The sequence below is a fragment of the Onychomys torridus genome, chromosome 2 (assembly GCF_903995425.1).
Source record: "Onychomys torridus chromosome 2, mOncTor1.1, whole genome shotgun sequence".
NCBI lineage: Eukaryota > Metazoa > Chordata > Mammalia > Rodentia > Cricetidae > Onychomys > Onychomys torridus.
Genome location: NC_050444.1, coordinates 103,879,841 through 103,895,850, shown reverse-complemented (window position 1 = coordinate 103,895,850; position 16,010 = coordinate 103,879,841). Strand labels below are relative to the sequence as shown.

The 16,010-nt window shown below is 44.1% G+C and overlaps 1 protein-coding gene across 1 annotated transcript in view; it reads left to right on the top strand.

The window, feature by feature from the left end:
- Window positions 1-4,461, top strand: part of Saxo1 (stabilizer of axonemal microtubules 1) — a 30,546-nt gene extending 26,085 nt beyond the window's left edge. The window contains exon 3 of the mRNA XM_036177426.1: window positions 3,461-4,461. Coding sequence (XP_036033319.1) covers window positions 3,461-4,461 — 1,001 coding nt within the window. The remainder of the gene's footprint in view (window positions 1-3,460) is intronic.
- Window positions 4,462-16,010: the final 11,549 nt, after the last annotated feature.

Here is a 16,010-nt window from a genome sequence, read left to right as displayed (position 1 = left end):
GAGGTCTTGGACATTGTGGTCATGCTGATTTTTACCTTATTGACATTTATTGTAAAAGGATTTATTCTTATTTATATGAGTGTAAGTCCCTTTCTGTGTGTTGTCTATGGAAGGCAGAGGAGGAAGTTGGATCCTCTGGAGATAGGGTTACAGGTAGTTGTGAGCTCTGCCCAGTGTGGGTGCTGGGCCGTGAACTCTAGTCTTCCATAAGAGCAGCAAGCATTCTGAAGCACTGACCCATCTGTATCTCAAGCCCCCTTATTGATACTTTTGTGTTTCATCAGCTATGTCCTCCAAACATATTGTTTCTTTCACTTGGTTGAGTCTATGGGTAACAGTTTCCATTGTGTTTTTTGATGATTTCATTGAGTTTTTCATTTTCGATATTTCTTTAAAAAAAGAATCTTAACTTCCTTACAGAATTTTCTTCTATGTTGCTGACATTCTCGTCCCTGCTTCTGCTGTTCTTGTCCACTTTGCTGATGTTTCTCCCACAACTTTCCTCTCTAGGGTCTGGACCGAATTCATCTGCTTGTTTATATCCCTGTCAGGTCATTGATAATTTTTTTAATCATAAAACTTTAAAAATTATCTGGCAGTTTATTTCAGTTCAATAGTTGAGTTCTGACCTTCTGGAGCCGTCATGCTAGATTGCTTTTTCATGCTTCTTATGTTTCAGTGTTGGGATTTGTACATCTGCTGGTTTGGATATCTCTTCTGGATTTGGGGTGTTCTTGAACAGCCTACTTTTGGAGAGCCAATCCCCAGAACCACTTAATGAGGAAGAAACAAACCATGGTGTCAGAGACAGTACCACAGCACAGGAGATGCAGAAAACCAGGAAAACCAGGGGTCATCAATTATTATAGGCGTGAAAGTGGCAACTGCTGAACTGTGCCCTGTGCAGTTAGGAACTATCCAGGGTAAGAACAGAAATAGTAAATGAGTGAGGTCACAGAAGGACACAGGGATAGGGGAGAAGAGACTTGAAGAGACAAAGGCAGAAAGAAGAGGGGTGGTGGTGGAAAGAATAGAGCAAGAGATTAGAAAGAACAACATTCAACAAGAAAAGATTTCCCAACAGTAACATAGTTCAAAGCCCAAATTAGATAAGTGTCAGAATGTATAATGACTGCAAATGTAAGAGTAGTAAAGAAAGTCAGTGGCTCAGAGGTTGAGGGCTTGCTGCTCTTGCAGAGAACCTGGGTTTGGTTCTTACTGCCCACATCAGGCAGCTCACAACCGCCTCTAATACTAGTTCTTGGTGACTCAACTTTCTCTTCAGGCTGTAATGGGCTTCTGTGCCCACATGGTCCACATAAATTCAGAGAGACAAATGTGTATACATACATTTTTTTTTAAAGCCAGGTGTGGTGGTGCATGACATTAATCCCAGTGCTTGGAAGGCAAACACAGGCTTGATCCTCACAGTGATCTCCAGTGCAGCCAGACTACTATACAGATTTTGTTTCCTTTCCTTCCCTTTCCTTTCCTTCCCTTTCCTTTCCTTTCCTTCCCTTCCCTTCCCTTTTCTTTTCTTTCCCAGAGACAGGGTTTCTTTGTGTAGCCCTGGTTGTCCTAGAATGTGCTCTGAAGTCCAGGTTGGCTCTGCCTGCCTCTTCCTGAAGATCAGGGGGCAGAGAAAGAACTAGAAGCCTGCCTGGGCTATAATGCAAAGGCCCTGTTCCCAGTGACCTGTATCTGCCAATCAAGGCCTTTACCCCAAAGGTTCTACAACCTCCTCAAATAGCACTACTGGATAGAGAGACACAAACCCCTAAGTATAACAGACCACATGGGGTATATACAATATGATCAATGGCCCATTATATGCGTGCATGAAATGTTACAACAGAACCCTGCATACTGCAGTAAATCAACATGTGCTAAAAATAAAAACAAAACAGCAGCAAAAAACTGGATATGTGTGGTGTTTGGGATAGACAAAGGTTTCCTACGTGGCACATTTTGTTACATAAATTATACCTCTACCAAGTTGTTAAAAATCATGCCTGTGGCCTCCACACTGTTGATTACATAAGTCTAAGGCTCCTGAGAAGCTGCATTTGGTCTACCTGCCTGTCCCTAAAGGTGCAAGAGAGTTTCTTGTGGATCATGCCTGTGATTTTAGGCCTGGAAACTGATGAGTAGAAGGAAGCAACACAGGCCTCGACTGTGAGCCAAGTTTTAAAGGGAAAGGCAGTGTGCTCTATGCTCAGGTCCGTTCTCAACTGGACTTCCGGTCTCCAAGCTGTCCTGAAGGTTTGGGATAAAGTTGCTTCAGAAACTACCTGATGGGTATCTCTGCTCCTTCAGTGCAGATTTCTTTTGGGGTGAGTCCTTACATCTTAGCCTTTCCAACCTACCGTAGAGGTTCCTCTTGATCTGACTATGTATTTGATCCAGCTGGCAGAGCTTCATTTTTTCAGACACCCTGAAGTTACCTCTTCTTTACAAATCTTCCTGGGTTAATCTTTTTCAGTCTGTGTTTAGAAATATAGTTCTCATGTTGTGACTGGGCATGTTTGGATGCATGACTGCGGAGTCAGGTCTATGTCTTCAATTTTCAGGCAAGCTTTTTAGTTTCCCTGAGACTGTCTTTTGGAACTCTGCAAAACAGAGACAAATCATAATCATCACAAAAGATGACTGTAAAGATGTCACAAGATTATGTATGGAAAGTACTTAGCATAATTGGCTGGCACATAATGTTTTTAAGAGTGCTGTGGGTTTGACCATGGCTTCTGAAACTGAGTTTGAACCCACACTTTTTTTTAAAAACTTCAAACAGGGTAATCTGGGTATGAATTCCCTAATTCTCTGTGTTTCCATTTCTGCATCTATAAAATGAATATTCTCATTAGGGGGTTCTGAAGAGAAAATGAACTAATATACGGAGAACTAAGGCCAAGGCAGCTGTTGCAACTCTCTCGTTAGGCAGTAGCATATTCTTATTCCCTTAGAGCAGTATATTTGGTGTATGTGGATTAGACATGAGCATCACCAGAACGCAAAAGTAGCCATTGACTAGGTAGACCTGGTTTGGGTGGGCTGGTGGATCATCAGTGGTGGGTTGTGTGAATCTCCATGTTACTGGATACCACATGCTTCTTTCCATTCACTCTGCCAGTGAGAAGCAGCCCTTTCCCTGCACAGGTAGAGGGCTGTCTTTGGGTCAGACTTCTCTGCTGCAATAGATTCAAACCTTAGGTCTCTAAAATCTCTGTGCACAGCATTGTGGCATATGAGATCTTTGGTAAATTGGTCTCTCTGCACAGCAGGCTGCAAGCACCATGAAGTTGAAATACCAAGCTTATGCATGAGATGGTAGCAGGGATCTACTTTGTTCTGTTATATCAGAGATTGTAATTGAAAACTGGCTTATGGCTTTGGGGCTCATTAAAACACATGAAAGTTGGGAGACCTGATTGATCAGTGATTACCTCTTCTTTAATTTCAGCTGATTATTTACCTTGGAACCAACCAAAACGAGAGCTTATTCGTCCACCACACAAGTACCGACCAGAGCCTACCTGGTTTGAAAACAGAACCACACACCAGGATGACTATAACATAAAAGGCCTTGTGACTACTGTGAGCTGTAAGCCTCCAGCCAGACCAAAGCTTTATAACGTCCCCTTGGAGGACCTAACTAACTACAAGATGAGCTATGTGGCCCACCCTGTGGAGAAGCGCTTTGTTAGAGAGCCTGAGAAATTTAGACCCTGTGACATCCCTTTTGAGAACCTGACCACCCACAAGGAGTCCTACCGAGGCCTCCTAGGGGAGCCAGCCAAGAGCTCCAAACCTCCAGCCAAGTTGCCTGCGCAAGATATACCTTTCTCTAACAGCACTGAGTTTCAAGATAAGTACCAAGCTTGGGAAACACCCCAGATATTCTCCAAAGCTCCCGTTCCCTACGTCCTTCCTGAGGAGAAGATGGATCTTTTGACAACTACACAGACCCATTACAGATACCTTAAGGGTTTCCCGGCTCAATCTTGCCGACCTGTACTTTCCATTAAGAATAGGGGCCATTTTGAAAGCTCCACCACCACCAAGGATGACTACAAGCAGTGGGCAGCTGTGCAGACAAAGCCAGTCAAACCCACTCACCATCTGAGCCTGCCTGTTGAGCCTTTGGAATGCCAGACTACCACTAAGACCTGCTATGTGCCCCACCCACCTGTCACCACTAAAAACTACAAGCCCCCCTGGGTTGGCCCTCAAAACATCCCTGTGGAGGGTCTGACTACTTACTCTATTAGCTTTACTCCCAAGGAAATGGGCATATGCCCAGCATCATACACGGAGCCCCCCGGCTACATCTTTGAGGAAGTGGATGCTATGGGGCACAGGATATATAGGTCAATTTCTGAGACAGGTTCTAGGCAGAACAGCTGTCTTTCTATGCATGATGCAGAAAAGTCTGGCCAGAACAATCTGGAAGTATCAGCCTGACTTTGAAAAATTATTTAAAAATTGCACAGCACCTTTAAAAGTAGACAACTAAAAATTATTCGTTGAAGAGGAATTTCTCAAAACAGCAACAGAAATTAAAACACCTACCTCAGAATGAAAAGTGTTATTATCAACTATAGGATATTTGAATGGCATGAGAATCACTTGAATAAAGGAAAATGACATGTACTCATTGGCTGATTAACCCCTGTAGCCCTCCCTCCCTCTACTATATCTCTCTAACCCCTTCAGGTCCCTTTTGTTCACGGAATCAAGGATGATCTCAGTGACATTTCTATGATCCTGATCTAATTGAATCATTGTGTGAATTGAGATGAACCTTTGGCAAGGCTGAAGTGCCAAAGAATAAACCTTATTTTGGGACATTGAATTTGTAGGCTGGTTTGTCCACACTCATGTACTTCCCATGCTGAGAGCCGTCTGCGTGGACTTGGAGAGACATTGCACACGGACACCTTATTACATCTCAGCAGCGGAAGAGATTCTTTGGGCCCAGCCTGGAATCTTGTTGGGGTTTTCTGTGTACCAGTCTTCTTCACAGGGCATCTGTCTACTTATTTCCTGCATGATATACTAGCAAGGATAATGATGTCTGATGGGGTGTGGTTCTTTTCAGTCCTTGGCAAAGGAAAGGGAGGAGGTCCTGTTGGAATTCTATGTTTATGAGGATCTGCCAGACTTTTGCCTTCTCTCACATTAGTGTAGGCTTTAGTTTCAGGGAGAACGGAAGGAAAGGCCACTTGGCAACCAGGTAGTTGAGAGCTGGCCCTAGAGTTGTGAGCAGAAACTATGGGTCTTCTAAATGCTATGAGCCCAGAATGGATTGTCACAGGCAGTGCAGGTTTCTGGAAACTTTGGGCCTGCTTATCTTAAAATAACAGCTGTGACCAGATCTGTGACAAAGCCTGACACTGCAGGGAGCCAAGCTCTTCCCTGGAGATTTCTTGGGCCTAAAGTTTCTACAACCAACTTTTGATGTTAAGGTCAAGTTGAAGCAGGGGGATTGGGGAAGGATATTTCAAGGGGGCTCTCTTTCCAGGCCTAGATGGGCAGAAGGTGTAGACTGACACCTGGCATACCCACCTGTCTTTCCACACTGAATTTATAAATTATAGGTTGGCTTGTTCACCTTCATGTGCTTTCTATGGATAGCACAGAAACCCTAAATACTGTGTGGTCCTGGGAACTTGGGGATATGGTGGAGGAGGTGGGATTTCAGCTTAAGACATTGGTGTAGGCTCAGAAATTGGTTTTTCAGTGAGGAGCCTATATGTTCTTCTACCCAGTCTGCACATGGCTCACATGCCTAGCCTGGGCTATTTAAGTTCCTCTCCCTTGCACCTTTACCACAAACTTAGTTTTTAACAGTGGTTTCAGATGGCTGTATCATTTATTTCTCTTGCTGGTCTGAGGTCTGGATACCTACCTTTATGGGTGGTAGGGAAGCCCAGAACAGTTAAGCATGGTCCAAGGCCACACAGAGAAGGAAAGAAGCAAAGTCAACATGCAATCTAAGTTTTCTGACTTCAGATCTGCATTCCACAATGCTGGCATCATTCATCTGTGTCTTAGACCTCCTGGCTCCATGAACCACATCAAACCATATATCTAAGCTTACTGGGATCTACTAAGTTAATGAATACTAAAAAGGTTAGTGTGACACATGGCTCAGATGTGAAACATCCTCCCAAAGCTCGAGTATTGAGGACTTGGTATGCAACGTGGTAGTGTTCAGAAGTGGGAGCCTTTGGGAAGTAATTGGATCCTGATGGTTCTAATTTCAGTAATGGATTATTGGATTCATAGCTGAATAGGCTGTTGATGGAAGGCAGTGGAAACTTTAGGGACTGGAGCCTTGTTAGAGCAGTGGTTCTCAACTTTCCTAATGCTGCAGCCCTTTAATGTAGTTCCTCATGTTGTGGTGACCCCAATGCTGCCACCTCATAACTGTAATTTTGCTATTGTTAGAAATTGTAACGTAAATATCTGTATTTTATGATGGTCTTAGGTGACTCCACAGGTTGAGAACTGCTGTTAGAGGAACTCTGCTCCTATCCTTGACACCTTTAGTTTTGCCCCTAGTTCCTTTCTATCTCTTTTTGCTTCCTAGGTACTTGGTACTTCCGCTATGCACTCCCCACTGTGGTGTTCCATTCACCACGGCCAGAAACAGTGGAGCAGGTAACTCGACTGCAACCACCAAGGCTGTGAACAGAAATGCATTTTCCTTCATTGAGAAAAATTGAGATCTTGCCACTCATAGAGGCCTGCTGGGAACAGGATATCTGGAAGGCTGAGTTACAAAGCCACTTTTGCTCATATAAGCAAGGTCTCTGGAACTAAAGAGAGTACACAGCTCTTCCTAAACTTGAAGGTGTCTATGCCTGAGATGAAACAGCTTTGTGCTTGATATATTGAGCACCTCAATAAACTTATCTGGGGGTCAGAGAACAGAACAGAACAGCCATAATATTAAACATAGAGGTTAGGCAGTGGTAGCACACGCCTTTAATCTTAGCATTCCAAAGGCAGAGATCTGTGAATTCAAAGCCACATTGGGAACAGCCAGGCTTGGTGACACCCGCCTTTAATCCCAGGAAGTGGTGGCAGAAAGCAGAAAGGCGTGAAGACCAGGAGCTAGAGCCTGGTAAGCTTTTAGGCTTTTGAGCAACAATTCAGCTGAGATTCATTCTGGATGAGGACTGAGAGGCCTTCCAATCTGAGGAAACAGGATCAGCTGAGGAACTGGCAAGGTGAGGAGGCTGTGGCTGGTTCTGTTTCTCTGATCTTTCAGCATTCACCCCAATACCTGGCTCCAGGTTTGTTTTTATTAATAAGACCTTTTAAGATTCGTGCTACAGAGCTCTACAAGACATGTGCTTATGTGTACAAAGCAAAAGCAACACAGTTTGTCTAGGCAAACCAGACAGAACCAGAATAATCTGGGTGACTTGGGCCATGGAAAAAATGGTGTGGCATGGTTCATGCTAAATAAAATCTGAAGCCACATTCCTGTAAAGGACACTGGACAGAGTCCATGTGATGCTGTCTTTCTCCTGGGTTGAAACCAACAAAGTATAAGTAAATAAAAGTGGATTTGGGCTCTTGTAAGAAAGAAAGAGTTGACTTGGTCTTCGCTTGGTGCCTCACACCTTCAATCCCAGCGCTCGGGAGGCAGGGTCAGGCAGATCTTGAGTTTGAGGCCAGCCTGGTCTCTGCACTGAGTTCCAGGCCAGCTAAGGTTACGGAGACCCTGAAGACCGCAACAATGACAACAGCAGCACCAAGTCCCACTTCCCAACTACCCCAAACCCAAACCAACCGTCCGCAAGGTAAAAAGTTGCTCTGCACTCAGATATCTGTCACAGTGACAGCAGGAAGGCTATAATAACACAGATTTTATTTTTGTTGCATCTTTTAAAAAATTACTTTCTCTGAAAATGCTTAGGCAAATTCAGCCATCTCTATTGCAGTCCCACATGTGCAGATATTTGCGGTGCTGGTTATAGGTGTCACAGCTGGGTGGGATTATTAATTGCTTCTCTCCCTTGGCAGCTTGCATAGTACTTTCTGGTAACTATGGAAGCTGAGACTTACCGGTTTTCGTTAATACTTCTCCTCACTTTCTATTATTTTAGACATGGTCTGTTTGGGTGACTGCATTTTAAGTTTCTGTAGTGTGTCCCTTTTGTCCCTTTCCCTTAGTGTAGTTAGATGACAGTGCTTGGGAACCTCAAGGTTTTCTACTGTTTCTGACTGCCAGAAGGGAAGATGCTTCTTAGCTATGTACTTGTCAAGAGCAAGCAGGCAAGGCAGGTGGGGGCAAGCACAGTCCTAATTGTAGACTGACTGACTGATGGCTCCCTAGCCCCTCCAGCTATCGCCAAGCCCACATCTGCTTAGCAGGTCTGTGGGGGGCGGGGAGGGCAGACAGAGGCCCTTCTGAGCATAAATGCTGGAGTTGGGGGGGCAGGAGGGGTGTTTCCTTTGGCAGAGGAGACCCTGAATTTGCACGTGGCTTTCCAAGCAGGTGTTTGGCCCCTCCCTACCTGGGGGTGCAAGAGGAGCCTGGGAGCCCATGAACCTTCCAGAACATGTGCTGCATGCTGGAAAAAGCATCAAAGTAATGAGAAGCTGGATTTTCTTTCAGGCCTGTCCTGAGCCCCAGGTGCCCCCAGTACTTGCCTCTGGATCTTTAGAGACTGACATGAGAAATCCTGATGCCTTTTCTTTGCCAAGCCTCAGAGTGGCTGCAAACCCAGCTGTGGGTCTTTCTGAAAGAGTCACGGAATTCCTGCTCCTCTGCTTGAGTTTGTATTGGCTGCTCTGCTTCTGCTTACCTGCTCCGGGCCAGCATTTTCAATGACAAAGCAAGGTGTAGTTACCTTATGTTTCCCCAAATTCCCATCCATTCCATTACAGGACTATAAATGGGGGAGCCCACAAGTAGTCTTCACGCAGGCAAATAGCAACTTGAGAGTTAGAGCCCCACAACATGCCTGAAAAATGACTGAGATCTGGCTTGTGTGCCAATGGATGACTTATAAACGAAGAAATGGAATTTTTCTTTGGACTATGAGTTCTCCTGGGTTTAAAGCAAAAAAAAAAAAAAAAAAAAAAGACTTTATTTTACAGTTTCTAAGAGCAGTTCAGTGCTTACTGTTAAATTGGATTTCTTTAGCAAAGGTTGCAAGACTTTCCATAGTCAAGGTCACTTATCTGAAAACTTGAGCTGTTCAAAACCAAGCAGGAACCTGGAAACCAGCAGCCATTAAGATGCCCAAATCACCCTTGGAATGGAGTTCAGGCACGGCCACTTGTACTTTATACAGTGCGCCTGCTGTCTTGGATCTGCCACCCAACTCCTTTCCCAAAGATGTGTGCCCAGGCACGGGCAGAAAAGAGAACCTTTGGGCGGGGTTGGTGTGTGCGTGTGTATGGGGGTAGATTTCATATGCAGCTCTGTTCCTCTGCCACAGCCAAGCTGTAAATCCCATTGTGGGAAGGTTGGTATGCTGATCTTATCTCGGGCTTCTGGGATCCTAACCTCCTCCAGAACCTGTCATCAGTGCGCCCGCTTTCCTGTCAGGAGTTTCTCAGCCCACCTGAGGTTTAGGGGTTATTAGCTCTTCAACCACAGAGTATGAGGGGCACAGCTAGAGGGAGACAGGTTTACAACATCCAAGGAGCAATAGCTGATAACTTGGCAGTGAGACTAGAGACCAAAAATATCTTAAAAGGTGGAAATCAAAAGTATAGTGGTTCAGGAATTATGACCCCAGTGTAATAAAGAGAAGTCTGTATATGTGCACGCATATTTTATTAAGTCTGGGAAAAATACACTATGGGTTGTGCTTATGACCCCAATTTAGAAAAATGACTAAAAAATTACACACATACATTTTTAAAGGCTGGAAAAATGCATCAACAGTGTTGAATAAATGAATTCCCATTTGACTCATTTATCCAGAATAACAAGGGAGTGGGGATTTGCAGTATTTTAATATTAGGTTAACAGACAGGTAATGTGTATCAGCTTCTCCTAAGGTGTTTTCTTGTGGACTGTAAGCCTCATGATAAGCTTTTTCCAAAGCAGTCATTGGACACGTGGGAAATGCTTCCTGTGTAGCCTCCTAATGCAGGATAATAATGCATGTTTATATTTTGAAGTTTTTGGGATGCTATAGAGTAAAGAAACCTTGTTTAACTTTGTATAACCCAGAGTAGGAATTAGCATGCTTACAATTATAAGTGCTCAAGGACAAAAAAATTTCTTGGCTCGGGCAACTGAACAATCTAGGACTTCATTGTTGGCTGTGGATGAAGTTGGATGCATGGAGGGGCCCCAATGATGTGATGAGGTCTTGTTCTCTGTCCGATTTGTTTTCTTCTGAGTTGCTTTCTAAGACAGGCCTGGTCAGTGTGAGCATTTCTAGCGATTCTAAGCTTACTGCATCCTCTCACCCTGCAAGTCCAGAGGTTCCAGTAACGATTCTAGTCTCTTGCTGGCTTTAAGTCTGATTTCCAAGCTGATTGTCATGGCAATAGAAAAATGCTTATTGTCCAGGTCTAAACTGGGGTCCACATCTGTACTGAGGAGTGTGTGGGGGGTCAAGCCATGCGAACCACATGAATAACAGAAGGCTGGAGGTGGCGTGAGCTCTCAAGGGAGAACTGAAATGTAGTTTCCAGGGAAGGGAGGGATGAATGCTGAGCAGACAGAAACATCATTTTTAAACTCTGACAATAAGTCCTTTTTATTGTGTAAAACCTATTGGAACACACATCAAGAAATACTGCCAAGTACTCATCATAAATTTTTTTCAAGTAAGTTTGGAAGACAATAAAATACACATGCCACGCAAACATGTGGTACAGCCTCCTTTGATAATCCTGGAACCTCACTGGATTCTGCAGGGCCTCAGGGTCCTCTCTGAATGTTGAAACATCCTGGCTGTTGACTATTTAGATTGTGGCTTCTTGATAAATGGGAGGTTAGGTACAGCCAGAGTGCAGGATGAAGGGAGCCTGGGAAAGTTTATGATGGGCCATGGGCTTGTGTGTGTCCTAGGTAAAACCCTGTGGACTACTGTGGAAGCACAGTTAGTGCCATCCACCTCCCCCCCCCCCCAATCCACACAAGTGCACCCAGGTCAAGCAGGCAGCTGAGGCTCAAAGAGGTTAAACAACTTGACAAATTCTTCACAGTGTTGCTCAGGGGATTAGATGAAATAATTGTGTATAAGATAAACCTGTGGACAGAAAAGCAGTTTTTGAATGGTCCTATGGAAGAGAGAATGTGCTAGAGAGATGGAAAGGCTGCTTAGATTGAGAGAAAAGAAGGATCTTTGAAATGTAGTTTATAGAAATGTTACTTTATGTATGGTAGCTGTGTAGGTAGACGAACGTGTGTGTGTGTGTGTGTGTGTGTGTGTGTGTGTGTGTGTGTGTGCGCGCGTGCGCGCGTGTGCGCACGCCTGGTCTAGTATAACTAGTACAGGTTAGCATTCAGATTCATCTTGTCAGAGAGAGAGAAGAAAGAAGAAGAAAGAAGGAAGAAGGAAGAAGGAAGGAGAAGGAGAAGAAGAGGGAGGGAGGGAGGGAGACAGAGACAGAGAGGGATAAGACAGAGAGATAGCCTAAAGTATTGATTATGTTACAATAAGGCTGCTTTACATAGCATCCATTTCCTTGGGAATGCAAGAGAGGAAGGTTATTTGAAGAGAGTGTAAAACAATCTTGTTTTTTGAAGCAGGGTCTTGATACATATGTAGCCCAGGCTGGCCCTAAACTCTTGATCCTCTTGCTTCAGCCTCCTGTGTGTTCTGGGATTATAGGAATGCACTACCATGCCCAATTCTAAATTTATAATCTCTATGTTCGAACAGTTTTTCTTCACTGTAGAAAATGGCCCGTTGGGGTTTACTGAAGGAGAAAAAAAACGGTATTTTCAACTTTTGATTATATTGTAGTCACATCGATCATGTGTATCTCATTATAAAACCTCAAACAATGGTATCTGGGGAGATTTTGTTTTTTTGGTTAATGGGTTCTTGAAGAGTCTGTTATTCTCCTACTTTGCTGTGAACCCAGGACTTGAGGCTCCCTGGTGCCCTTTTCTGGGTCTGTGTAATTCCTTTCAGAATCCTGGGCTGGCTGCATTCCCCAATGCACTCTTGCTCTAGGAGTGCCTCCAGGTATCTCTTGGTGGCTCTGTGGCATCTTCTTTGCACCCATTTTCTCTGCTTTCAGATGAGTGACAGGTGGTGACTCAGAAACCCCACCTTGTGCCTCCCCTGTCTCATCACATTCCCCCTCTTGGATAACCTAGCCCCTGTGGTGTCAGATTTTCTTCTATGTGCTCTTTAGGCTCTCCCACTAGAGAAGTCAGACCTAGATCTTGTCCATCGAATTTGCCATGGGGAGGTAGTTTAGTCATAAAAATTCATCATAGTAATGAGACATTACTGTACAGCATAAAATTAAAAGAAACACACAAATCATTATGAACACGAGTATATGACTTGTCAGGAAGCCGTAAGCACATAGGAAAATGTAATCAGGATGAAGTAGAGGCTAGGAAGGGGAGGGTGTCACTGAGGAGATGTGAGGGTTAAAGGAGGGAGTCAAGTGGGATATCCGGGAACAGCTAGAGCAAAGGCTCTGATGTGGCCATATTTCTGTCTAGGTGTGTCCAGGAAGAAGGAAGGAAGCCAATCAAGAGGTGCCAAAGTCAAGTTTGGAACTGGGTAATGTGGAGATTTGGCTTGTGAAAATTAGCATCGTGGCCATTCAGACTGCTTGAGGAGGCTGTGGGTAGACTGAGTCAGGCTCACCCTTATGGATTGTGGTGCAGGCTCACCCTTATGGATTGTGGTGCAGGCTTACCCTTATGGATTGTGGTGCAGGCTCACCCTTAGGGGTAGAAGTGGGAGTCACGAGTAGTGTTACATTCTGGATATGTCCCAAAGGCAGGCCATGGCTGTTGCTAATTAGAGAACAATCCAGACTTTTTTCTGAATAATTTTAAGGTTGTTCAAAGGATAGTTGCTATCCTTTGAGATTCTGGAGGACCGATTTAGGACATTTGGATGCATCTTCAGAATGAGGTATGGTGCTTCTGCATAAGACCGTGGTCTCTAATTAAAAAGGGGTGACCCCACTCTCCTGTGATGTTTGGAAGCTATGTTCTCTGTCCCTGATCCCTCCCTCCAACATCTGTCTAGGAGAAAAGGTCCTTCTGGCATGATGGTTTTCAGGCACCAGGGATAGGTAAGTAACTTTGGTTGTGCTGGGTGTTTTAAGAAAGAAGAGAGTGGGAGTTAGCCCAGATTGCAGGCTTAATTTTATCCTTCAACCATAAATCCAATAAGTAGATGTGGGCAGTGGGGGAAGGGAAGAGGAGAGAGAGGGAAGGAGATAACTTTGTGAAGAGTCTCTTTCTTTGGCAGCAGGAATTGTAGAGGGTTTGAAAGCAAGCTGACAAAACCTGCATTGTCCTTTCAGGAAATTTCTTTGTGCATAGAAGTCATTTTTGCAGAAAGGCAGGTGTAAGTTATTTTGGTAAACATGAGCAAGAGTCTGAAGTGCTGTGTTGACACCTGCATGGTCTGACCTCAGCAGTGGTGTGTGACCACAGGGCCAGGTTCTAGAGTAAGCATAACTATTATCAACCCAACCCAGACCCATTGTATAATCTGGCCCTTGGATTTGAGTAAGTACTATTGCAAATATGTAGTTGCTCCAAGGTCAGTGTTAACATGATAGCAACAGCAAAAACCTCCTCTGGTCAGATCAAGCAAACAGAGTTAGGCTCAGAGAACCCAAACCAGTTCTAGCTTGATTTTGATCATGATGCTTCTAAATTCCCTGGGTAAGACTTAGTCCATTTCTGTAGTTAGAATGCAGCAGAATGGGTAATTTACAAAAAAGAGAAATTGACTTTCTTGTTGCTCTGGAGCCTAGGAACTCTAAGGCCAAGGTGGCAGCATCTTCTGGGAACTGCTCTCTGCCTCCAAGATGACACTTGAGACACTGTGTCCTTGCAAGGGAGGGACACTGTGCTCTCACATGGCAGAGAGTGGAAGGACAAAGAGAGACAGCTCAGTCCCTCAAGCTCCTTTATCAGATCCCTTTCTGTTCCCAGTCATCAGGGGAGGAGCTGTCATTACCTGTTGGAAAGTACAACCTCTTAGTTCCCTTGAGAGCCTGAAGCTTGAAGGGGGTCACCAGAACCATAACGGCTGGAATGTTAGCATATTTGTGCCAGGGCAGTGGTATTACTACTGTACTCTTTTGAGGCCTAGAGCACAACACATCTTTACCTGTGTATAATTAACGGACATGGTTTGTTCAGATTTATAACAATATCTGAAGTGCTTACAATGTTCACTTCTGGAGGATGGATTATGATGAAGTATTGTACAAGTTGGGGAACTACCTTCAGGGCATAAATTTAATTTCTTTTCTATATTGAGGTTTTTACAGGGAGAACAACAGTTCTATCTTAAGTTAAATGGATTGTAGGAGAGAAGGGTGAGTTTAAAGGGTTGTTGTTAGGTGAACTTTGTGAAAACTCCATGGAAGAGGAGGTCGGGGTAGGCTTTGCATGCTGAACATGAGAAGAAGCACTGTGTAATGTGAATTTTAAAAACTTGGGAGCCAGGTATTGGAGTAAATTCTGAAAGATCAGAGAAGCAGAACAAGCCACAGCTAACCTCACCTCACTAACTTTTCAGCCGATCTGGTTTCCTCAAACTGGAAGCCTCTGAGTCTTCATCCAAATTGATCTCAGCTGAACTGCTGCTAAAAGCCTAAAAGCTTAAAAAAGCCTCTAGTTCCTGGTCCTCAAGTTTTATACACCTTTCTGCTTTCTGCCATCACTTCCTGGGATTAAAGGCGTGAGTCACCTTGTCTGACTGTTTCCAGTGTGGCCTTGAACTCACAGAGATCCAAATGGATCTCTGCCTCCCAAGTGACAGGATTAAAGGCATGTGTGCCACCATTTTTTTTTTTTGGCCTCTATCTCTATCTAGTGGCTGTTCTGTTCTCTGTGTATGTGGAAGAATTCAGAGTGGGAGTCCTTGGAGCTGGCCTCTGCCACATGCCCTTGCATTTTGACTCACTGATCTAAAGCCACAGGATAGAACTATATGGATGATGGATGGAACAACTTTATCTTCCTCCATTGATCTCAGCTAAGTCATTTATTGACCTTTGAACTGTTCTCTAAAAAATAAATAAATAAAACTGTGGTGGGATTGAGGGGTTGAAAACCAAAGCTGTGACACACCTCTTGACCTTGACCATTAAACATTGTGTGGAGTTGCTAACCCAGTAACTAAGTCATTCACAGCTTGTCTACTATCCTTCATGGGATTTGTAGAAAGGTCAGTCCGGCTATCATGAAGCCCCAGAGGAAGAGGTGATTTCTCAGCAGACTTTCTGAATGCTGACGGTGCATTCTCTGAGGTCCTCCGAGGCCCTATGCATTCTGCTTAAACATTATTTACGTTTAGCAAGAGAACCATTCCCCATTGTCTGCTTTTTCCAACACACATAAAACTGTACATTTAACTTCTGTTTACATATATATAAACCATACCATTAGGAGTAGCCTGGGAAATGCTTGGTTGGAGATGAATTTTGTCCTTTGAAAACACAGGCATGAGTGACAGCTGTATATTGTCTTACCAGAGGCGTGACACACGAGGTTGATTGGGACCAGGTGTCTCACAGAAACTATTGGAGTGAAACTATAAACTTCTGGTTGAGAAGTGAGGTGACAGCCCCATTCTTTTTAGCAAAGGATCACTTGTCAATATCTGCCTTCCAGTGTAGGGCTATTGACGAAGCAACTGAAAATCTTGGGGTGTTCTGAGTAAGAGGCTAAAGAGAACAGGTTGTGACAAACTTTGTGGGAAGGTGATGTAGACTTGACCTGCAAGAGCACCCCTAAGTGGACCAGAGGGTAGGTGAGAGGAAGCAGATGAAAATTGTGGGTACAATTTGGTCAAGGTCATTTTACA